The sequence below is a fragment of the Phalacrocorax aristotelis genome, chromosome 8, assembly GCF_949628215.1.
Source record: "Phalacrocorax aristotelis chromosome 8, bGulAri2.1, whole genome shotgun sequence".
NCBI lineage: Eukaryota > Metazoa > Chordata > Aves > Suliformes > Phalacrocoracidae > Phalacrocorax > Phalacrocorax aristotelis.
This window is the reverse complement of record NC_134283.1, coordinates 39,295,003-39,319,576: the sequence shown is the minus strand read 5'-3', so window position 1 is coordinate 39,319,576 and position 24,574 is coordinate 39,295,003. Positions and strand designations below refer to the sequence as shown.

At 41.6% G+C, this 24,574-nt stretch overlaps 1 protein-coding gene across 2 annotated transcripts; it reads left to right on the top strand.

The window, feature by feature from the left end:
- Positions 1-471: 471 nt before the first annotated feature.
- Positions 472-23,061, top strand: G3BP1 (G3BP stress granule assembly factor 1). 2 transcript variants are annotated; one of them, XM_075102660.1, is made up of 12 exons: positions 472-744; positions 13,369-13,482; positions 14,715-14,796; positions 15,132-15,305; positions 16,142-16,232; positions 16,731-16,824; positions 17,033-17,237; positions 18,029-18,130; positions 18,732-18,843; positions 19,257-19,382; positions 19,491-19,600; positions 21,987-23,061. In XM_075102660.1, exons 2-12 carry the CDS (start codon positions 13,388-13,390, stop codon positions 22,191-22,193), a joined length of 1,398 nt encoding a protein of 465 aa, XP_074958761.1. In that variant the 5' UTR covers positions 472-744; positions 13,369-13,387; the 3' UTR covers positions 22,194-23,061. The 2 variants fall into 2 exon arrangements, with proteins under 2 accessions (XP_074958761.1, XP_074958760.1); XM_075102659.1 differs by having other exon boundaries at positions 630-744; positions 19,470-19,600.
- The last annotated feature ends 1,513 nt before the right edge of the window (positions 23,062-24,574 follow it).

Sequence of the window (24,574 nt, the reverse complement as noted above, 5' to 3'; positions counted from 1 at the left end):
GGACGCCGGGGCCTGTTCGCTGTCATGGCTCTGCGGCCCTTCCCCGAGGCGGGCCGGGGACCGGGTGTCCCGGCGCCAGGGGAGGCGGCAGTACCAGGCCCCGCCATCCCTCGCCGCCGCCATGTTGGGCACCGTCCTCTTCCCTCCAGCAGGGGGCGGTGCTGGGAGGCGAACACCCTCGTGGCGGCCTGCCTGTCCCTTTAAGAACGCCGGAGGTGGTCTGTCCGTCAGGGCCCGCCACGCTCTCCCATTGGCCGCCGCCCTCAGTGCTGCACAGAGGGGACCACCCCCATCTATAACGGGGTTTACCAGCACCTTCTCAAGGGCGCTGCTGTGCGGCTCAACCATACTACGGCGTCAGGGCTGCCCCGCCCTTCGCGCCTGGGAGCGCTGGTAGCGTCGTTCTATTGGCTAAAGGGGAAATCTATCGAGTCTCGTCCCACCCCAACTGTGGGAGCGCCACCGCCCATTGGTTCTGCAAGGTGTCGGTTCAGGCCGCATGGTTGGTAGATTGCGCTGCCTCTCAGCTATCGGCCCGCCTCTTTTCCTGTTGCGCGCCAACTAGCATCCGAGTGAAGGCGACCGCCGTTCTTTGATTGGCTAAACCGTCTCCCGTTGGGGTAGGCTGCGCGCCGGATATATCTAGCCGGCGGCAGAGCACGCCGTTGCGTGAGGTGCTTCTCGTCCGCCGGGCAGGCCTGTGGTGAAGTGACGCCTCCCGCTCCTGTCCCGCTCCGCCTGCAGGTGAGGGGGGGGGGGCGCCGGCAGGGTCACGGCCTCCCGGGGAGAGCCGCGGGCCGCACGCGCTGGGCCTGGCCTGAGGCGCCTTGCCCTCATCCCCTTCCCCCCCCCCCTCCCCCGGTAGGCCGCAGTCTGTTGAGGGAGGGGGGCTGCCGGTGCGCTCCCGCCGCCAGGGCGCTTCGCGCTGTCCCGCTACTGCGCGAGGGGCCCGGCCCGGTCCCGGCGGCGCTTTGCGGTGGCCTACCCTGCCCACCAGGGACGGGGCTTCGGCAGCCCCCCGCGGGGCTCCGGAGTGGGGCCCGCCGGCGGAAGAAACCTCCCGGCCCCGCGGCGCGCTCGGGGCTTCCGGCGGCGGGAGCGCGGTGCAGCGGAGTGGCGGCCCGGGAGGGAGCGGTGTTTGCGGGGGGAGGGGGCGGCGGGGGGGGCCTTCATTGTGCGAGTCGCGGTGGGAGCTGTGAGCTTTGTTCTCGGCTTTACGGGCTCTCGTGTCTTTTCATCCGCTGTTCTTTTGGGAGGGGCTGGGGGGTGGTGGTTAGGTGTGAGACTCCCAAAGCCCAGCGTCCAGCGGAGATATCCCCTGGATAGTTAGTTGTGGCAGTAGATGGAGGCCGTAATACCGGGCGCTTGCCCAGCAAGGCCGCCCGTACCCCTCTATGAGGTTGTAGGTGTCTCCTGACCTCCAACTTTGTAGATGAAGGGAGTCATAATTCGAGCAGAAGGAGGGCATGTATTTTACCCTGACTTACCGCATGACCTTGGCCGGATCCGAGATTAAGCCATGATTTAAATGCAAAGTAGCGCCTGTGCGAAGACTTTCCGGCCTCTTGGAAGGCCCTAGATATATATACTTGCTGGAGGAAAGCCAGAGAAAAGGCTTCCCTACATCTTTCAGGTGCATTTTAGTCTTGATCTGGATGATCTGATGCTTCATTAACTCTTAACGGGCTCATCTGGTGACCTTTTATGTTAAGGGTTGCACACATATAGTAAGTATTCCTTACGAAGAAAAATGGTATCTTTTTGTGTTCACAATTGGTTGAAAGCAGCATTTGCAGCGAGCCGCCATGTTTCCAGTGTATGCTATTTTTGTCTAGCCCGTGCTTTCACAGCCAGGAGTGACAGCTTTAGGAGATGTGGACACTGCTATCAAGCTCTGAAAGCTAATGCTTCCAGGTGCCATAAATCAAATGTGGTGTGCGTGTTGGATTGTTTTTAGCTAAGAAGACTTTTTAGATTGGTGTTGTAAAGAGAAGGGAGTGCAGAAGTTGACGGACGAAAACTGCATCTCAAACCTTTTCTGAAATCTTCCCTTTGACCAAGTTTTCACTTTTCTCATTCCTTCTCTGTAAAGAATAAGCCTAATGATTTTGCTAAAAAGATAGTTCTGTGATACTCTTGTGATACTGACAGTGGGCTGTTCACATCCTGCAAACTGAACTCACATTTTCCTGGGGTGTTTCAGTCAGTATACTTATTGTTGTGAAGTTGTGAGTCTAGCTTTTCTTAAAAAAAAAAAAAGCTCGGTGGATGGAACATACAGCTAAATTGAAGGCTAGCTGTAAGTATGTACTTAAGGTCTTATAACCCAATAGTCAGGGAGCATCTTTGACTGATATCCCAATTTTCTTGCTAGCACATGTCTTCCAGGGACTAGTTTGCCTGAATGGCCGTGCTAAAACATGCTAGAAAGTGTAGTTGTACAAAATCTGTTAGAAAAAGAATCCAGTCAACATTGCAACCTTTGCAAATGTGTGTCTTATTTTTAAGTGTAAATCTTCTTTTAAAATATTTTAAAAAGACTCTTTTTACATCAAATGCCAAATAGTGGTGTCCAGTCCATGACCTGTGTGAATTAGGCAACTACTTTTTTTTTTTGCTAGGTTATATTCTTTTAAGCGTGAACTCCTTAAGTTGAAGGCTAGAAAACATGATTAAAGTTAAGGTAGAAGGCCTGGTGGACAAGACTTCCTTTGTGTATGTGGGTCAAGTGTAAGCATTGGAATCTTCTGTAGGGATTCTTTGCATTTGCAGTCTAAGCAGCATCAAAAACATACGAGACTTCTTAGTACTGTAATAAGACCACTGCTCTACTGCTCATTTGGCTGCTGGCACAAGAGCATCAACAGAATTCAACACAACTGATACTCTAAGCTTGAACATCTTAAACTCATGTACGTGATGAAACAGCAAGCTGTTGGTTCAGAAAGCTAGTGTTTTCTTTTTTGCCTTGCAGATTGTAAGGCGAATGTATACAGAGGAACACTTTAATGAAAGCAAAATAAGGCAAAGATTGTGTTGTTATAAGTGCATATTGATATTTCTGTTCATAACAGTAGTACCTATTGAGGGAGTACTCATAAGGTTAGTCTAAATGGTTTGTTTGAGTTAGAAAACATTTGAATTGATTATCCTAGTTTTTAGTATTAGAACCTGTGCCTCTTTGTCTGACTAAGTAACATGATGAATGAAGAATCAAAGAGGAAATCAAACTAGAGCAGGGCTCTGGCAGGGTGGCGCTAGTTATTATGCGCTGGCTGTAGTCTGCTGAGCTTGTCACAAACCAAAGGTGAAAGTGATAGTTTTGTTTAGAAGACTGGATACTTTTTTTACAGGTGCTGATGTAAAATCTCCATAATTGAAGTAATTATTAACTTGGATAATCTTCAGCTACCTCATTGAGTAATTAAAAAAAATTTAAAAGTCTGATCTTCAGCTACTCTAAAAGAATCCCTAAAACTTTGCAGGCAGTAAATATTATACTGGTTTGAGGTCCTGGTTTTGCTATATTAAGTCTGGACCTCCTCCAGAAAGACATAGCTGGTGGGGTACTGCTTTCAGAGCTAGAAGATTGTGAGCTGTGGGTTATGTACAAATAATGTCATAAGAACCTGGTTCCTTGCTGAGGCAAATGTGAAATACTGCATTCTAAAATGCTGGTGGCCATCTTCCATTTTCTTCTGCTTTGCCTGGTACTGTTTTCTCATTTCACTTTTGACTGCTACTAGGCTGACTTTCTGTTTTGTAAAGTGTCTAACAGTGTAACAATGCCATGGTGGATCAGCCTATATGTGAAGTTTAGGAGTCTTCTGTGGCTAAAAAGGGTAGAAGTGAAAGAGTTGACTCTCTTTACAGATATCTGTTGCTTGACATGCAGAAAATATTTTGTTAAATCTTAAACCTGGAGGTTTTAGTCCAAGTGGGAGCGAGCTTGAATTGCACTGTAATGCCTGTGTAGCTAGGTGTTTTAATCTGCCTCTTCTGACTGCTTATGAGTAACTTTTGCTTTTTCCTTTAAGAAGCTGCAGTGGAGCCAAATGGAAAAATTGCAGACCTAAGAGAAGATGACTGGACCTGCTGCCAACTTCATCGAGTTGTTGGAGCAGCTCTTGGATGTCAAAACAAAACCTGTTCTAATGGCAAAATCATAAGCTCCAAGTAGTTACTTTATCATGAAGCAGTCTGGAGAGCGGTATAGGCATAAAGCTGACTTCTTATTAAAAGAGATTAGTAAAAACATTCAGACTAGCACTATCCTACTACCCTTTAGGATGAAATTTGCATGGTTAAAAAGGTAATTTTACAGAAAAACCGTACTTCTAATTGTAGAGTAGATGAGGATGGAGTAGGTCTAGTTAGAAATGAGTCCTTCGCCCAGGTTTAGGAGAGGAGCCTGCTTAGGATAATCTGATTTAGGATTATTAAAAAGAAATGTAGGCATATTTCTGTGAATTTTCAAGGCTTTGAGTTTTGAGGGAACTCAGATTTTGTACTTCTGTCAAATCAGAAGGTAATTTTTTTTCTGTAACGCTAAATACAACATAGCTATCTTTTCTCTATCAAACTGAAGCATGATAAGAGCAGCTCCCGAACTGTTCTAGTATAAAAAGGAGAGGGGATGAAGCATGTTCCGTTCATTTTGGAGCTGTTTACCTAACATACCTGGTTACAGCTTCTCAGCAGTTGAGAACTGTACTTCTGGAAGTGCACAAAGGAATCCAAAGGAATTAACACATGTGCAGACTACGGCGACTGTCTTGGGGGGAGCTGTTGTTGAGGGATGATCAAATTGTCTATATGTGCTATAAAAATATTGATCGACCTGTGTGGTGAGACCTATTGCAGGTGGTGTCTCATGAAAAATTCCCAAACAGCAATTGAGCTTTAGGTTGTACATCTGAGGCTGTGTGCAAGTCTGTTTTTAAGGGCAGAGTCCTGCTGCAGGAGGAATTTAGCAAAGTGGCTCTCAATCCAGGGCTTTCTTCTCGCCTTTTGGGCATCTAGAAGTGTCAGAGATTAAGTTGTCTAATTTAGTCCTTTTCGGGTTGGTGGTTGTTTTTAGGTAATAAGAACTTAAACTTGCGTGTTTAGTCCTATAGCCTCCATCTTGCCTACTCTGTATCTCCTTTGTGTAATGAGTAGGAAACTTCTGGTGACTTGTTGAGAGATGCAAAGCCATGTTGAGACATCTGAGAAACATGTAACTTCCCGGTCATAAATCTATGGTATGCATTATTGAAACAAAAGTGAGTAATAAACTGCGTGTGAAACTCACTGTGCTGATCTGCTTGTAACATAAGAAATAACTTAAATATGTGTCTTCTAAGTGAGTATTTTTCTCCTGTGACACAGTAGAGCAGAACTTTCCAAAAAGTAATGCTAAATACCTTAGCTGCAGTCTAAAGGGGAACTCCAGATATTTGGCTACTGAAAGGTGACCCTTACTGGGTCATGGGCGTAGGACAGCTGTTACAAATATTAACTTAAAATAAAACCTGTTTCTTTCTGCTAATGCTAAGCAAGGACTGAAATGCTTATGCTGCTTCTGCAGAAATGCTATCCTCCCTCTGTATCGCTAGTTTTTGTGTTGCTGAATAGAAGTGATGATTGTGTGATACAAAGTAGAAAATTGGAAGCCAGTTGAGACAGCTTTAAAAAGGAAAAAAAAAAAACAAACACCCCCAAGCCCACAGCAAAATAGGCCAGGCACTCGGGGAGAGCAGCGTTTTGAGGGCAGGATCTAAGAAAAACACCTTGGTGAGAAACTCCTGTGATATGACTTACATCTAATACCAAATTTTTAAGATTCTTTTTTTTCCTCCCCTTTTAAACAGGACCTAAGTGGCTGTTTATCTTTGGACAGTAGGTGGACCTTTATGCTCCAAACTACAGGAATAGTATATAGTATCTTTTTCTTTCCCCAGATGAACATTCCTTACTGTACAGGTATAGATGCTGGTCTCTAGTAGCTTAACTTATGCTTTAGGTAGTCGTCTTTGTTTTGTTTCTCTGCTTTTAAGCTTAATGCTCTAGAAATTATATTTCTCTGAAGTGGTCACTGTTTTAGGTTCTAAATAATAGCAGTAGAAATTTTCAGTTCATGTCTCTTGCTTGGCAGAGCTGAGCAATACAAGAAACACTGAAATTTATCTTCAAACTGGCAGACTCTGTCATATCCGTCAACTTGTGGATCACACTTAAGTTTTGTTAGCAAAAACACAGGCTGACTTCTAGAATGATAGCTCTTCTGCAGCAATTCACGGTTTGTTTATTTGTATTCTTGTGGTGTTTAAAGGGCTGTGCGTTGCTGCTGAGTAAGGCTTCCCATCTGCCACTGGCAAGCAGAGGGGTTTTTCAGTACTAGCATGGGCAGTGTTGAATGTAATTCCGAATTATTTTTTTAATCTTGCAGTGAAAATATTTTTGCCTGCTTAAATTTGGGTTGATTGCTTGCATGCTTTGATTAGAAATAGTTAAGCTTTTAATTTGATTTTGCTTATCCATATGTTGGTGTAATGTCTAGCTTTTTTATAGTGTCCCTTCTCAGTATGTCTCACAGAGGTTCAGGTATTGTTCTGCCTTTCTGCAACATCAGGATAATTAAGCACTGAGAAAGCTGTTTGCCCAAGGATGCAGCATTCCCATTGCTGCATGATTATTTTTTTTTTTAGGATCCAGATCCTTGTAACACCTCAAGTACCCTATGAACTTGGGCACTGCCTCTCGTAGGTTGCGTGGTTGTGGTACAGTAGATGCTAGTTGCTGTAGTGAATGGAGAAACAGATGTGTTAAGCTTGAGGATCCAGATTCATGTTTTATTAGGTCTTGGTTTTAAAGGTTATTAATAAGGCTCCTCTGTCTGCATAACACATCTAGCACTTCACACTGTCCTGATCAAGAGCCTGCTTCTGGAAGTTCCTAGTGAATACGTCCATCATATGGGCTTAATGTTTCCGGAAGATACTAGTAAGAGTTGAGTGCTGGTAACCTCACAACTTGTACCAATTTGATCTTCAAATATTTCATTATTCATTGTATGAGTTATCCCATCACTCGGCTTTCAGGCTCTGGCTTCCAAGTGTTTTGCCTCCTGTGAAATAGCGCTACTGTTAGGATAACTTCCTTCAAACAGAATACTTCCCCCGGAATCTGTCAAAATATGGAAAAGTTGAACTGGTTGCAGGGAGGCAACTGTCTGTAATGGGTTCTGTGTAAGATACAGGCTGTATTGCTCTGACACCGTTCCCTGTGACATTGCTTACTTCTGCCTCCAGTAGGAGGCAAGTAATGAGACACATATTTTTAGAGGAGATTAATGTTTTGGGACTTTGGTTGCCCACCTGTTTGAGGTGCTTTGTCAGCACTTCATAGTTTAGGTATGGGGGTTGACAACTGGGTTTTGGGGTTTTTTTCTGTTCTGGTGTTTTTCCATTCCCCTCAGATAGTTAAGGCTGTATTAAAATAAGAAGGGTATCTCACATCTCAGTGTATCTGGTATCTTGCAGTGTTTTAAACATGTCTTTCCTTGAAAAGGTTTACATTACTTTTCCTACTTGAGAGCAAGCTGGTGTAATGATGTATATCCCCAGCTGAGATAGGCACTGGAATTTGCCGAGTGATGCAAGTTTAGCTTGTTTTTGTTTCATTGTTCACTGTTTTGTATCATAGTTCACACAGGTACCGGCTTTTCTCTTTTTGCTGAGGCAGCAGCGTGAGCAGATGCTAGTCATGTAAAATGTATGGAGAGTTGGAATTAACTGCAACTGTTCTGCTTTTGTTGTTTAACTTTTGATCTACATCATGCCTGTTGGAGACATGAGTTTTCTCCATTATTTTATTTGTACTGGCTTTTTTTTCTTGTCCAAAGCAGCAGTAGTAACTGCTTCTAGTGCTAGTTACTCCATATAGATAAATGGTTTGTGGCTTTGAACATGCTCACCTGTTGCTAAGCAACTTGGAGGAATCCCAAATGACACTTAATTACACAATCCTATTAACTATTGACCAGACCTTTAATGTCTAGCAAAACTGCTGTTTGCCAGCTCTGTAGTGTGATGTGCTTAGGTACGGACACATCTTTTCCATGTGAGATTTTCTGGGTGTTCATGTTTTCAAAGAGCCTTTTTATGTTAAGGAATTAATTCATATCAAAGTGAGGGAGTAGAATTGCATGGAAAGTTTGACATTCTTGTTTAGAGGGGAGAAATATTTTCATCTGGGTGACACATCAGTTTTACTGTCACTTTTGTGTAGTTAAAGTTGTAGAAATGTAAGGTGTGAGTTTTATTTGATAGAAACAGTGTTTCCAAACTAATCAGCAACTGCTCTAGAGACATCTTAGTTAAACCTGTAATTAGAAGGATTGGAGGCAACATGACTTTTGCTACTCTGTAAACTACTAATTTGTAGAGATGGGCAGGAATGTAGTATCAAATGAGTCACCTTACAGCACACAAATAGCTGAAAGTGTGAACTGCTATAGGGTTGTTCTATGTATCTACTGTGTAATATTCCAATCAAACAAAACTACAATGCATTGTAGTATCGTTGGATTTTTTTGAGGTTGTTTCTTGTTTGGAAATGCAAGTCAAAAACATGGAAATGAAGATGGCAGAGAACAAAGGCATAAGGATAATGTTAAAGACAAACCATGGCCAGTTTAGAATAGCTTTAATGTACATTCTAACTTTCCGTTATACTCACGTTTTCTTGACTGAAGGTGTTCAAAATTGCCACACGCTTTAGGAAATGAAGTTTGGGATGTTCTGACTTGTATGTTCTTTCAATGGAGTCTGGTCCTCTGGTGTTGCATCGGGCTAAGTGGGTTCTGCAGTCACTGGTTGTCCTAAGAGCCTGAACGTTGTGTGGTGTACGTTAGAGAGGTTTTTGTTGTGTAGGAAGTCTAGTAGAAACAAGATTCAGACTAAACTCCTTGTCTGATTTTAAAAATGAAAAATAATTTAAAAATTGAGTTGAGACAGCAATGTCTAGTTCACTTTCACCGTGTAGCAATTTGGGGAGAAAACACTAACCAGTGCTAGCTGTTAGGTGTTCTTGGAGTCTATTTTTTTCTGAATATTAATATGTCAATAGATTTTGGACTTAAATCTGAATTTACTAAACACATTTACAGAAACTGCTCTAATTTACATATGTGTACTTCAGAAATTAAGTGCCTAGCATTGGTTTTCTGCCAAGTAGGAGCATTGTAACAGATGGCAGAATTTTCCACCAGCCAGGTGATAACCACTGTAAAGGAGGTGTTTGTCTTCCCGTAAGTCTCTTGGCTTAAGGAAAGGACTCGGTTATGTTGCAGAATTGTTCCAGAACATTTGTTCTAATTTGAATTATCCAATTTGTTTTACATATATGGAATAATACAAATGAATCCTAAATCACCTGACTTTCAGCTTTTCCTGTCAATTTTCACCCTTTGCTCATTAGAGTAATTGACAGAAGAATGTGTGGATAAGCTGCTATCAGGAGTAATGCAGTGGCAGTTCAAGTAGTTGGTACTATTATGCTCTGTGGAGTAGAAATGCCATATAAAATATTTGCAGCTATTCTTAGGTCAAGGAATAGTGGAGTAATTAATTGTTCGTGAGTGGTAGGGAGCAAATAATCTCCCTGGAGATGCTTGACTTCTGTTCTTAAGGTTGTGCTGGCTGGAGAACAAGAGCAGATGGCAACTGGCAGTGTAGCAGCAGGTGTAGCAGGAGTAAAAACAGATTGTTGTCTTCCTCTGATTAGGTCATAAAGGTTTTCCCATTTCTTTTCAGATCTGCTTAATGAGAACTGGGCACTCTGCTTTTCTTTGTGTTAAGAGTTAGTTCTAATAGATTGCGCCCCCCCCCCCCCCTTAGTTGTAGGGAGTTCCTTTGATTTTTAGCAGGTAGATATGACAGATGTAATCAGCATGAGCCACTTCCGGTATGTCTTCGGTACAGCATTGGGACGGCTCAGAACAGCATTGAAGATGTGCTAGTGTGTTAATACAGGTAGAGGACTCTTTCACTGAAGAGGAGAAATCTGAAAGATTTGTACATTCATATGAATGTACAGGAATTGAAAAGAATTCTTATAAGAGCCTGATTCAGCTCTTAAATGGAGTAGAAAACCTGCCTATTGACGTCTACAGGAATAAGCTTGAATTCCAGGGGAAACTAGTTTTTATAAAGAAATTAAATGCACCCCCTGCACATGCCACCCCCCACCCCCCCCACCCACCGAAAAAAACAAAACAAGCAAACAAAAAAAAACCAGAAAGAGTGAACAAGCAACATGTGTATGCTCGTTATATAGAACTCTTGTCATACTCCAAACAGTGATATTGGGGGATATGGTAGGACTGGCTTTCTAATCACAGCAGCAAGTTTTTTTAACTGCTGTGGAGCAGTTAAGCCTTGCATTGTCAGTTAAGCTGACTGCATCTAAAAGTGCAGGTCTTGCCTGTCTGCCATTTCTACTCCCACTGCTTTGGGATTGTCTTACCCCTTGCAATGATAGAGCTTCACAAATGCTTACAGGAAGCAAAATTAAATGAGGAAATTGGCAGTGCTACCCACAACTTAGCCTTACTTTACCTGTGGCAGTTTTTTCTTATTGTCTGATATTTTGTGGGGATCTAATTTAACATGTACTAGAAGGCAAAAAAGTTCACATCTTTGAGGGTTTTGTACTTCAGATTGTGCTCGGTCTTGGACATCTGTAATACGTTGCACTCACAATTCAAAGGCATCTTCAAAACCGCAGATACTGGGAACTTCCTAAAATGAAAGTGGTCTGCAGAATCTGAGCATTTCCTGCAGGCCAGACCCAACCATGGAGTATCACTTTCTTTACGGTTAGCTGTTGAAAATATCCTCAAACAACTGAAACCTTCTGAATGTATTGAAAAGCCTTTTTCACTTCTAAGTCATGTCTGGTCTTACCCTTTCTGCATGTTATCATGTAAGTAATGTTTCTTTGTACGCTGGTGATACACTTCCTACTGAAAGAGCAGGTGCTCATGTGTATGCATCCTCTGCAGCCTGTCAGATCTTTCTCCCTTGTATTTAAACTTAGAAAAAGTGCATTTAAAAATTAGAATGGGTAGGCTTTGCATTTATTTTATTTCATTTTTGAACTCGCAAAGTAAAAAAGTATGTGTGAAGTTGTGTTAAAAGCAGAGCAAAACACATCAATCAACCTATGCAAAACTAGCAACTTGTGTTGTCATATCAATAACATTCTAGTTATATATACTGTTTTGAAACTTAAATGGTGTACCTCCCAGGGTAGGAATTTGTGTGCTGTCTCTCTGACTAACCTGGATGCAGTGCATGCTGACCATTGCTGGGAGTTTGGGTGTGATTGCATCCTCGTATGTTATCTGTGTGTTCTGTCAGTATGGATAAACATTGCCTTGTGTCTTTTGATTACAGTGTGTTGGGTGTTAGACCACTGTTTGAGGTATAAGGAGTATGCCAGGTTGATTTGGACTTAGCTTTATCCAAAATACCAGCTTCCATGACATCTTTTTTTGTATGTTCTTTTCTGGGGTTGGATGCTTCTGTTTTGCATTCCTGGTACATCCAACAGTGCGGTTGTAACTTCCTTTGCAGACCTATGGGTGGTGTGCATTTGAAACTGTCACTGTAATAGCACTAACCTGGTAGGTCACCTCTGCCTTTTGAAGCCATAGTCTGTTGTCAGCCCTTAACATTTAAAGGACTACTCTGAAATTCAACAAATGCAATGGAAATCCCAGAGGAGATCCTTGGATGAACTTGAACAAGGCTTAGTACAAGTGTATGGGAGGGGCAGGTAGGTTTTCTTCCCCCTGCTTTGTGCAGGTAATAGCTGTGGGCAGCTCTGTTTACCCAGGGTGCAGGATACTGTTATGTATCGTGACAAGAGAAAACTTGTCCTAACGTAACTGCATAGGCATGAACTTTGCAGACTCTATCTGGGTTAGTCTGTGCTAGAGGACTACTTAGTTTGACTTCCTTTTTTCAGCTGATGCCATCACTTTTTGGGGCAATTGATAGTTGTGCAGTCTTAAATAAAAGCAGATAAGTAAATGACTCCTGGATTGTTTTTTGTAGAGGGCTCAACTTAATTGTGTTTTGGTTTTGATTCGCGTGGTGCACCTGAAGTATGTGCATATTGAACTTGCATACCATGTGTTTGAGAGTGTTGTGTAGGGGAAGGGATTGGGGGGTCAGTAATGGGGAGAAAGTTCTTAAACCTGCTACATGTGGTCTTTCCATGCCCTTTTGGGTGACACCTGCTTGATAGTACTTTCCCAAACTCTTTACCGTCAGCACTACAGGACCTGAATAGTTGCAGGAAAATCAGCTATCATATATAGTCTGTGATACATCAACAGCAGAACTGTCCACTAAGCACCCATTTTGCTACCTGTTGGTATAACTGAGTATGAAGCAGGAAAATCTACTTTTGTTTCTGTGTTAAGTAGCAAGAATATGCTCTGGTATCAGTGTGTTTTCCCTACCAGTTTGAACCTATTTTGTAAGAGTTTTGAACAGTGTGTATGACGAGTATTTGAAAGGAAGGAAACACAGGAACGTGCTTTGGTTCTGACTGACCTGGACTGAAGATATACACGTTGTGCAATCTGCCTGCAAAGCCTTTCTTTTTGTAGTTTACAGATCCATGGAAATTAGGTAGAAGGTACCTAGATCGAATTTGTTCCTGGGCCTATGTATGGCTGGTACTCTTCATTTAACTGGTCTTCTGGATTTAAGTGGGAGGTGGCTTGCTGAGCGTGGTAGAAGCAAGGGAAGAGCAGCATGCGTTTATTGGTAGCGTAGTAATTTTAATATAATCTGATATTCCTCTACAGTACTTGTTACTCACAAGCTAGGAGTGCTGTGCTGCTGATAAAAATAGATGCGACTTGTTCTGATCTTTTAAAAATGCCCTTAATACAGTAGCACAGGCTTTGCCTTAGAACATCTGACTTCTAATTCTGATTGTGAAGTCAAGTGAGGTTAGCAGAACTTGGATTGGCTGTAAATGACTTAGCCACTTAGCAAATCCTCTTGAACCATACTGGCTTGCCGCCTGCTTTTTACTGAGGGTGTGTAGGATGATTAAATGCTGGTGTGTTATGAGGTAAGCTCCCTTGCCCATGCAGCCTTCTCTCACAGCTGGTTTGGTACCCGGCAGTCTTCAGCACCAAAGACTGATGACTCTGGAAACATATTGGTTAAACTGCTTACTGTGGTAAAACAGCAGATGGGTTTTGGTGCATGCTTTCTGCTGTGATTATGTGGCTTATGCTATGAGTGTGTGTAAAGCAATGTGAAATGCTCATGTTTTATGGAGCTTTTGATTTTTCCATAGTTTTCAGTTGACCAAAGAAATGGTGATGGAGAAGCCAAGTCCCCTGCTGGTCGGGCGGGAATTTGTGAGGCAGTACTATACTCTGCTGAACCAAGCACCTGACTATTTGCACAGGTAAAGCTCCACTTCATTTTATGATCTGTTTTTCTGTGTGAATTCCTTAATTTGTATGTTAAATTTGGTGAATAAGCTTATTACCATGTCTTGGTTTGCTGAATTGGGACGTTTAAAAAGCTAATTTACTCAAGACAGACTCGGTGTAGTTTGCTTTCTGTTTTGATTAGCTGGGTTAAAACATGGTTTATAAAGATTACAGGAATTCTTTAAACATCTGTGTTCTGGCTGTTACTGAAATGCTGCTGTACATGTATTCGAAGCAAAAATGTAAATTAGAAGTGTGTTGCTACTTCTAGTTGTAGTCAGTATAAGTGAATGTTGGATAAATGTGATTTAGTTAAGCATTTTTGTCATGACGCAGTGCCCATGGACTAGGGGAAGAGCATTGGAAATATTGTATGCTTGTATATTGGTATCTCTCAGTAATACCAGCAGCTCTTTCGTAAAGGAAAACGAGAGAAATTATGAAAGTGCAGAAAACTACAATCTGTTATATAAACAAATTAGTCCTGTTTGATTTGACAGGTATCCTACATTGCTAGAACTAATCTCATTTTTGAAGATAAACTTTGTTTTGCTGTACTCAGAGTAACTAGACAAATAACTTCTGAAACCTTCCTTCTTCCAGTCTCAGGAACACTTACTCAAAGTATTTCTGCACTTAAATGGACAGCAGACTTCATCCACTTGGATCAGAGGAAAGTTTACAATGTGCCCGGGAATTCAGTTCTAGTCTTTTATCTGCTGGCAGAATGCAGTCCAATGATGTTTGTGACAGTTTGGTTTGCAGCCCTTCAGTTATAAAATGGAAGATCTACTTTCTTTACTGTAGATCAACAAATCAGTACCGTTGCTCCTTGTTCAAGCATTAAGCTAGAACTTGAGGGGAAGCCTTCAGCGTCCTTGGTGTTCAGGGTACTACGTTGCTTTAGGGACCTTGGACAGAAAGGGGATAGTGGGGTTGGATCATTCAGTTCCTATGAGACTTTGGTTTTGTCTGTTAGCATTTGGGTATCTGACATATCTGAAAGGTACAGCTTACACAGGAGGGCTTTGCATTTTCTGCTTTGATCAAAACCCCTCTGTCCCCAAATTGTTAACAGGATTATGGAATTGTATGGCTGTATTCCAAGAATTCAGAGAGAAAACTTGCTTGAGAGTGCACTCCAATGTAGAGGCTCAATGTTCTTACATAACAAAGCTTAGTGATAAATATTTTTTTCCAACAGGTTTTATGGAAAGAACTCTTCCTATGTCCATGGTGGCTTGGATTCCAATGGAAAACCAGCTGATGCAGTCTACGGGCAATCTGTAAGTACTCCAAAAACCTTACTGTTCTTTCCTTTGTGGTTGAGAAGAGACGTATATCCAGCTGTGATTCACCCCTTTTTGTCCAAGTGCTTTTGAAAAATGGGAAGGGAAAACTGTAACTGTAAACAGCAATAGTTAGGCAAGATATGCTTCCTTTTACTGAAGTCCCTGATGTGAAATTGCTTGCAAAGCAAACTTAAAGAGCATGCTGCCAAGCTTTCTCTCTAGAGTTAGGGAATATAGTCTAAATCAGTGTTCTATGTTCTTGCTTTATTTGAAAGCTGACTTAGCAGAAATGGCTTCTGCAGTGTAACCTGTGTACTGGTCTTTCACAGGACATCCACAAGAAGGTGCTGTCATTAAACTTCAAGGACTGCCACACAAAGATTCGTCATGTGGATGCCCATGCTACTCTCAATGATGGTGTTGTAGTCCAGGTGATGGGAGAGCTCTCTAATAACATGCAGCCTGTGCGCAGATTCATGCAAACATTTGTGCTTGCACCTGAGGTATGCTGTATTGAGTGCTAGTGTTGTTATAGAGCTTCTGATACCACATCAGGATTAATGAGGCCTGTCTGGTTTAGTGTTGGAATCCGAAGGGTTAGACTGGGAAGGTAGTTTGCCACAAAACTCAGCAGTAAAGTTCTGCAGATTCCTTAGGAAATTACCCTACTTCTGTATGGTCCTATGATAATCCTGGATGTTGATAACTGTAATTATGGTATCCTAACCTTTGGCTATAAGGTATGTTCAATGCATATTTTTTCTTAAGCATTTTAAAGTTTTTTTTATCCTCGATTTGCCCTCCTAGCAACTGGTCCTCTTACAGAAAAGAACTAGTAGAAAGAGGAAGATGCTTCCTGTCATTTGAAGACAGGGATTCCAGACTTTCTTGTTGTATAAAGGGCTAACTTAGCATTTGAGGTGGCTTTATAAATAGACACCTTTTTTTGAACAAAACTGTTCACATAATTGAAAATTATAGTGAAAAAAGGAGTATTGCAAGATTACTTTATTTTTCAGTTTGATTTGGTGCTAAGAATTGATACTTCAGACACCAGGATGTTCTTGCTCCTGCTTTTTCAGTGTTGTGAGCTATTGGAATCGAAAGCATTAATATGGCGCTTTTCCCTGTTGTTCCATGCATGCTTGACTTGCTAGTATGATGTGCCTTTCCCACCCACCGGCCCCCAGAATAACATATATTTTGTTGAACGAGGCAAGTTTGGATTAATCCTATGTGGAAAGGATTATTTTATCAATTTTTTTTGTTTTCTCATTATTTCAGTTTTTATATTACTGCAGTTGATATAATTCAGTTCCTCCCTTTGATTTGCTTCTAGGGTTCTGTTGCAAACAAGTTTTATGTCCACAATGATATCTTCCGCTACCAAGATGAGGTTTTTGGTGACTCTGACACTGAGCCTCCAGAGGGTAAGTAGCAGGAATTTTTGGATGGTTCTACTGGTATTTGGGTCTATATCAACACTCCATTCCCAGACCAGAGGAAATCTTACTGGAGAAGGCAGATCACCATTAAGCTTCATGTTCATCTAGGTTTTTTCCTTGCCCGTAGTTCCCTTGCACTCCAGCAAGGAGTTGTGACGTGCAGATGACTGTTAGTTTTCTGGCATATTCTGTTTCTGTTAAAGAAACTGTAAGACATATTTTAGCAGTCATGGTCAGATTTGTAGGCTATAAATCTGCTTCTCTGAAGTATTTGGAACGTGTTGTTTGATCTTAGTCAAAACTGAGTATCCGGAAAGATAGCAGAAGTATAAGGAAATGTTTGTTCCATGTTACATCTTGATAGTGCTTCCCGTGTGCTCTTCAGAAGAGACTTCACCTGCATGTTAGGGAAGATGCCTTGCATTGGAACTGATTACCAAAGATGTGTGTGGTATATTTTTTCCCTTTCCTACCTTAATTTAGAATCGGAGGAGGAAGGGGAGGAACCTGAAGAAAGACAGCAGACACCTGAGGCTGTTCCTGATGATACTGGTGCTTATTATGAGCAGGCTGTCAGGTAATAGGATCTTATTAGATGAAGTCAGATGTTGTGTAATACAGACTGCCTGTAGAACAGGTCAAATGAATTTATTGCTACTCTTTATTTTCCTTTTTGACAAGTATTGTATTGACACGTATTGGACAAGTAGCATCCTTTCCACCCATCAATAGAATCAAATAAAATACTACCTCTTTTTCTTGCTTTTTGTGGTGCTGTCTAATAGCAATGACATTGAGGAACACCTGGAAGAGACGGCTGCAGAAGCAGAGCCTGAGCCTGAGCCAGAACCTGAACAGGAACCTGAACCAGAGGTGCAGGAAGAAAAATCTGAGCCGGTGTTAGAGGAGTCAGCTCCAGAAGAGACTGTGGAAAAGAGTCCTTCTCCAGCTCCTGCTGATCCAGCTCCTGCAGTGCAAGAGGACTCCAGGGTAATGACAGTGGATGGCTCTCTTCTGTGATGTGGTGGTTTCATCAGTGTGCTTGACTCTGTTTTACAGAGCAAGATCTTCTCTGTGGCAAGAGGAAAACTATCTGGAATTAAGTGTTTAAATGCTTTGTAATTTTTCCTCCCCTGCCCAAATTACTCTTCTCATGACCAGTTGCCTCCTTCCCATTAGTTTCTGTACAATAACAGGTAGTTGAAATTCTAGCTAGTAACTAGTTGGTTAAAGTACCAGGAGCTAAGGTAAGGCTTTGTATTTTCGGTAGGTGTGTGAACTGTGGCAGCAGTGACAGGCTCAGATTCTTTGTTCGTAAACAGAGCTTCTGAAATTCTGAACAGACTGCAACCAACATGCTGAATCAGGAAAATGGGTGAAATGTGACTTTGTTTCTAGTGGAGTGTTTTTGTCACTCTTCAGTGTTAAGGGAGGCAAAAGTGGGCGAATGGGTGCTCAAGAAACCGATACTTTTAACCTTGATATAGTACTTGGTCTTAAACCACTGCTGTGTCCTATTTCTACTCTACATAGAATTTAGAAATATGGTGGAAACATGACTCCGTTGTCATCCCACTAAGTCTTCTGAATTGAAATGATTTGAAGGAAGTTGTGGGGAAACTGCTAGTGGCTAGATACAGAATTTCAAGTACAGGTTAAAATTTGTTTTAACCTGTAAAATTAAAATATTTTCCTTTGTCTGTTAGTTGTGCTGTCAGGAATGTTTCAGGAGGATAAAAGCATCTGTAGTTGAGTTACAATCTTTTTTTTTTCCACTCTAGACATTTTCCTGGGCATCAGTAACAAGTAAGAACCTCCCTCCCAGTGGAGCTGTTCCGGTATCAGGAATACCACCTCATGTTGTGAAAGTACCGGTCTCACAGGTAGGAATCCAGCACCTAGAGAAGTTTAAGTGCTAAAGTGACTGACAGTAAACTGAGGTGGGGAAAAAACAGTGAAATCTACTTGCTGAGTTCTCAGACTCCAAAGACTTTCAGATTCAATGATTCATGATAGACTTCATAAAAATGTTATTCATTGGCTTTTGGGTTTAAAAGGAATTGTTCCTCATGGAGGAAAACCAGAGAATGTTTGAGTGCTGGATGTATCTGCCCTCCAAAATGAATGCACCATCTTAACAACAGAGGCAACTCTTTTTTTTTTTTTCCTGTTGCCTATTCATGAACAAGGTTTTGTCATTAATAGATTGATGTAATACAATCTTGCCATGTAACTGCCACTGTGCTTTGGGCAGACATACTTTATATAATGTGAAGGGGGTGACTTTGAAATTCTAACTTAGTCAAGTGACATGTTTGCTTTTAGCATATAATGCAACATGAGCGAATATGCATTTTAGTCACAGGTGGAAAGAACGATGACTTTCCTGTGCTTTCAAGTTAAGAGCTTACTATCAAATTGTTAAGCTGAACCCTACTGTTGTGTTTGATTCTTTCCTGTTAACTCCTTTTTGAATTTATACAGCCCCGCCCTGAGGCAAAGCCCGAATCTCAAACCCCACCCCAGAGACCTCAGAGGGATCAGCGAGTGAGGGAGCAAAGAACAAACATCCCACCACAGAGGGGTCCTAGACCAAGTAAGAGAAGCTACAGAGTGTAAACTGTTTTTCTGCTGTTTGATGGTCTTAGGGAAGCAATATGATGATTAAAGCTTTTTTAAAATCTCATCAATTTTACCAGTAAGTGAATGATTTCTGCTTTGGTGGATATGCTTATTTTTAGATCATCCTGATCTGAATGTCTGGTGAGCTCTAGAGCTGAATTTCCCTAGTGTTCTATTGAAGTATCTAGGTGTCAACTTAAATGTTTGCCTTCAGTCAGGTGTGAAGTTACAAACTTGCTAGTGTAGAATGCTTACCTTTTTTTATATATATGAATGGATAAACAGAGTGTGAATTCTGATTCTTTTGCAAGGTGCTAATTTGACCATGGCTTTTTTGTTCTTGTGGGGACTGGCTTTTCTTAAACAAGTTCTACTTTTCTGTTCAAGTTCGTGAGGGTGAACAGGGCGATGTGGAAACTAGGCGGATTGTGAGATACCCAGACAGTCATCAGCTGTTTGTTGGGAACCTTCCCCATGATGTGGATAAAACTGAACTTAAAGACTTTTTCCAAAGTAAGTTAGCTGCTTTGCTGTACTCTCAGGGTTTGGGGGTTGCAGCCATAAGCGTGGTCAACAGAGCATTCTAATATATGACCCAAGAACTTGGCTTTTCTCTTGCAGGCTATGGCAATGTTGTTGAACTCCGCATCAACAGTGGTGGAAAGCTCCCCAATTTTGGGTTTGTGGTGTTTGATGATCCTGAACCAGTTCAGAAGATCCTTAGCAGCAGGGTAAATAAACTTCTAGTCAGTGGTTCTTGGTCTGTTAATTGGCAATGTTTGTCAAAAAACTCTAACAAGGAAAGATCCTACTTTGTCCCTTTGCCCTTTACTAAGCATCTTAAAGTAGGTGGGATGACTTTCCCTCCTATTACCAAGACTTGTGTAGCATTTGTACAGGTTGAATCTTTTGCCATTGAAGTAGTTTGTAACAACTTTGGTGAATATGAATTTATTCGTTACAGAGCCTTTTTCCAAAGGGAAGTTGAGCTCTATGCAGGAAGTGGGTAAAAAGCTTTCAGGAAGGCAAGGTAGAGAATGTGACCCTGTGGACAAGTCGAATCTTGTTTGTCAAAGTGGTTGAAAAGGAGAAGCTATACTAGTGTGCAGGTTGAAAAGAATTTCTGCTAACAAAAGCAGGAGGTACCTGCTCAGTCAGTGATTGTCAATGCAAAATGACTCTACACATGGTGGTAAGCAATGAATCTGGGTGCACCGTAACAGCTGTGCAGTGTGCTTGCATTCAACCTAGCTTTTCACCAAGCAGGGACATACTTTCTTCTTTACTTCCTTACTGTACAGTAATATTTTCGGCATATTTCTGTTCTCAGATGGAAAGGTAGCTTGCGTGCAGATTTGTTAGCCTTGAGATGTGGTCTGAATTTGCGGCGATATTTCCTGTGGTTAGACACCTTCAGCTGTGGGATGGCAGCAGCATTTGTGGCAATGCTTGATGAGTTAGTGCATATGAAGGCCAGGAGCCCTAGAAACTCTCACAAGGAGCTGGTGATTCAAGATTTGGAATTGCTCATAGAGAGTTACTTCCTTAAGTGCTTTCCTATGATCCTGGATTAAGTAGTTCCAACGTGGTCTAGGGTGAAGTCTAAAACAGGTGATTTGAAACCAGTGCTAAAAGTAGGTGGAGTAAATTTTGTTGACTTTGGCCTAAACTGGTGCGGGAACAAGTACAGTGACAGTGGGTCCTTAAGCCATTTCTTAGTTGCAAGCAATATGTGGAGACCTTCAGCAGTGACTTCAACTTACATGTTTGAGTTGTTGCTGAAACGAACTAGAACTGTTCACTCATAAGCTCCCTGTCAGTGGAGGAGACTAGGAGCTGAGTGCCAGACCTCATGTCTGGGGAATGCCAAAGGCATGCTCAGCTGAGGGATTTGTGGCCTTTGTTTACTTGTTCATCTGTGCCACTCTGTAACTGGAGAAGAGGGTGGATGCTGGCTTTGAAAGTTAGGCTTTGAATGTGTAATAAGCTTTTGAAGATGCTGCACTCAAAGTATCTTTTCAGCAAGCCCTTGTAAATGCTTAGATTGTAATGGATTGGCTTGGTTTTCTGAAACAATATTTTTTTAATATAGATTTAAGTCTTGTGAATGCACTTTAACACATCTACCCTGCTTTGAACAGCTTTGAAAATTCTGCTTGTAGCATCCCCTGTATGAATTATTTTGCAAATGGGCCAAGTGCTTTGAGCAAACATATGTCCTGAAACAGTGGGACTTATTTCAGGATAAGTTTTGCTAAAAAAAAGTTTAAGAGGCTTTGGTGGACCGTTAGCCAGTGAAGCTAAACCTGTCTTCTGCCTGATGTGAAATGTGGGAGTTTACACTTGAGTCAGTAATAAGGCTGTAACATGATGCTTTGATCCTTTTGTCCAGCACAGCTGATGGGTAGAGGAGGGCAACGTACTCCATCCTTAGATCTGTTCTACTTCTACACGTGTTCAGTAGAAGTGAATGGCTAGTCCTTCCCTTTGAGAAAACATTGTGCCTGTGCCAATGATGGATCATATTTTTATTTCTTTGTTATGCAACTGCAGGAATAATATGAAACAAGTGAATCCTTATTCCTTTAATCCTTGGATTCTTGCAGACTTCAACTTTCTGTCTACAGTGAGGTTTGTGGGATGGTGCAGTCCTGCTCCTCTCTGTTCCTGCTTCAGTGAAGTTTCCCAACCAAGCAATCACTTGTTGCTGTAATTCTAAAAAATAGAGCTTGACCTCAGTGAAAGGCTTCACTGGCCTGTGTAGTGAGGGGGCAGAACAGCTCTGATATTCTTGATGCCATAAGAAAAATCAACCGGGAGACTGAATTGCCGCATTGAATTGAACTGTTAATAGTTCAATTCCTTTTCTAAAAGATGTCAGAATGCTCAGGGTTAAGCCTGAGATTGCTTTTCAAGTGTCACTATTTCACATTCTCTTTGGTAAAGCACAAGACTAGATGTATACTTTGACTGTTGCCAATTTCTAGTAACCAATCATAAAACACTGATTCTCTTTTGTGTAGAGGAGGGTATGAGGCAAGGTTGCAGAAATCTGCTTGACATTGAAGAGTTACTGGTGAGTCATTAATGAAAGTACCTATTCTGTTTTTGTTGCAGCCCATCATGTTCAGGGGAGAGGTGCGCCTGAACGTGGAGGAGAAGAAAACACGAGCTGCCAGGGAGGGTGACCGCAGAGATAACAGACCACGTGGACCTGGAGGCACTCGTGGGGGGCTGGGAGGTGGGCTTCGAGGGCCTCCACGTGGAGGAATGTCCCAGAAGCCAGGATTTGGAGCTGGAAGGGGGATTGGGCAGCGCCAGTGAATGCATCACGGATGTTGACATGGTGTCACAAACCCTTTTTCCTGCAAATTTGTGAATTTCAGCCTTGGGTATCTTGGAATGTGGCCCTAGCCTGTTATAGACTGCTACGTTTGATACTATTTGGCCCCTTTTTGTTTGTGTTATGGTTTTGTGATTTTTTTTTTCTAGTCCTTGTCCCAGATTCCAGCTTTGCGGAACAACGTTATAGGAAAAGTGGATTTTAAAAAGAAAAGAACTGAATTTTCTTGTTCACCTCAAACTTATGGACTGGATTTTTTTGGTACCAGTGGTCTTTCCTAAAGGAATGTCTCTGTATTTTTTCTTTTTCTTTTTTTCTCCCCCTTTCTACTGAATTTGGGTGCATTTCAGTCAGTGGAATAATATTTCACGTGCATGCGTTCAAGAGCCTATAGGAAAACGTAATACTTGGCAAGTATTTCAAGGGCAGAAAACCAAAAGTATCGATTTATCCTTTGAGGGTCATATGAACATCCTCTGGTCTGGAGATATTGCCACTTGAAAAATTGACATTCACCTTTCTCTTTGTGGCGCTGTAAAAGTGGAATAATGGCTATCCGTAGAATCTTTTTTCTTTTGATACGTGATCACGGAAAAGAATTCGAACTACTGTTTTACCACTCTAAAATTTTGGATTGTGGGATAGGTTTTAAATGTCTAGAACTTGACTCTTAAAACACTTTTCCTGAACTTGTGAAATTTTTTATTGAAATAGGGAGGTTTTTTTCATGTTTAGTTTGTATTTGTATAAAAAAAGCAAAATTGTTGTGCCTTCTATTTATCTTTCATTCCAGTCTTGGCAAATTGTTTAAAAAAAAAAAATAAAAAAGGTCTAGATTTGCTTTATCAAGTCAAGAGTATTTTGGAGTTTTTCCAAGGGGAAGAGGTTCTTCCTTCAGTTTCTAGGAACCTAGGTTTATTAGGTAGAAGTGGTTACAGCTGAAGCTTTTAACACCTTCTGTTCCAGTTTGGCTGCATTGAAATAATTAAAAACAAGTGCTTTTTGCATGCAGAATTTAACTTTGAGGACGGGCAGGCCCCATTACAAATGCTGGAAAAGTAGAACTGAAGCAGAAGTACTTCTGTCACATCCTTTACAGTTCAAACTGCTGTATGTAATAGAGTTATTTTTGCAGTTTAGGCATTAATTTCATCCCCTGCTTCTGCCAGACCTGAAGTGGATGGGTGGCATGTTTGTTGGACATACAGAAGGTGCCTGTGTCCTGGTGTTAAGAGATGTTGAATGTTCTCCACTGCCTCTGAAAGAAGATGAAACTGAAAACAAAATACAAAATTGGGTAATTTCAATCAAAGAGATCCTGTAAGATTGTACTACACAAAGCAGTGTTACTTCTGTTAATGTGTGGTGTTAAACATCTGGATGAAAATGGCAGTTGAGTCTACACCAGAGCTTCAGAGCTCTTGGTAATGTGAAGGAGCTGCTTAGTAAGCTTGCTTAGATGTGTCAGGGTTCATTGTTTCTGTTTCTTGATTTATTAACATAACTGCTGTGCATATGAAGTACATATTTCTTGACATTTGCTTGCTTTAAAGCTAGAGCAAAGTTGCCCTTACCCAAAGGGTACATAGGTATTACCTGTCCCAGAACGGTAATTTTTGCCTTTTACTTGCCAAACCCAGCTGTTGAGCCTGGTTATACTAAATGTCGGAGTTCTGGTTTCTGTTTTATTTCAGCTTCATCTTCAGAGTTATGTTACACTATTTGTCCCTTCCCTCCTTATGAATGTTTCTCAGATTGACTTGCTTACAGTCTATTCCTGAAGTCTTAGATATCTTAGTGAATCGGAGGAGAGCTCAGTGTGACAGCAATAGCTGTGGTATGCTCTCCCACAGCCAGCATACTGGAAATACATACTGCTTCCTCTTGTGGTGGTAACTGGTATTTTTCTAAAATAAAAAAAAGCTTTTGTATCAGGAATGACCATGAGGTAAAGGTGTGAAATGGAGGTCTTTAACTGAACTCTGCCCTTGTTGTTTGTGACTCTTCATTTGTTGGGTTTCTGCTGTTCTTGATGTTAAATCCGAAATTGCAGTAACAGGTTGCACTTCAGACTTGTCACAGTGCTGTTAGTTGAAGCTTTTATAGCTCTTACCCAAATCTGCAAAAGCACCGGTAAGCCTGAAACACCATTTCTGTAGTGGGAGTTGGACAGTTCTGGCTCGTTGTTGTCTGACTTGAGAAAGAGCTGAGGAATGTCAGTGAAGTGTATGCTTGTTTTCATATGAATCATACTCTTAATATGTTAAATAATAAAAGACCCAGAAAGTGATGTTCTTGTCCAAGATGACAGGCAAAATAAAATATTTACATAAAATTTTCTTGGAATGTCTTGTAAAGAAAT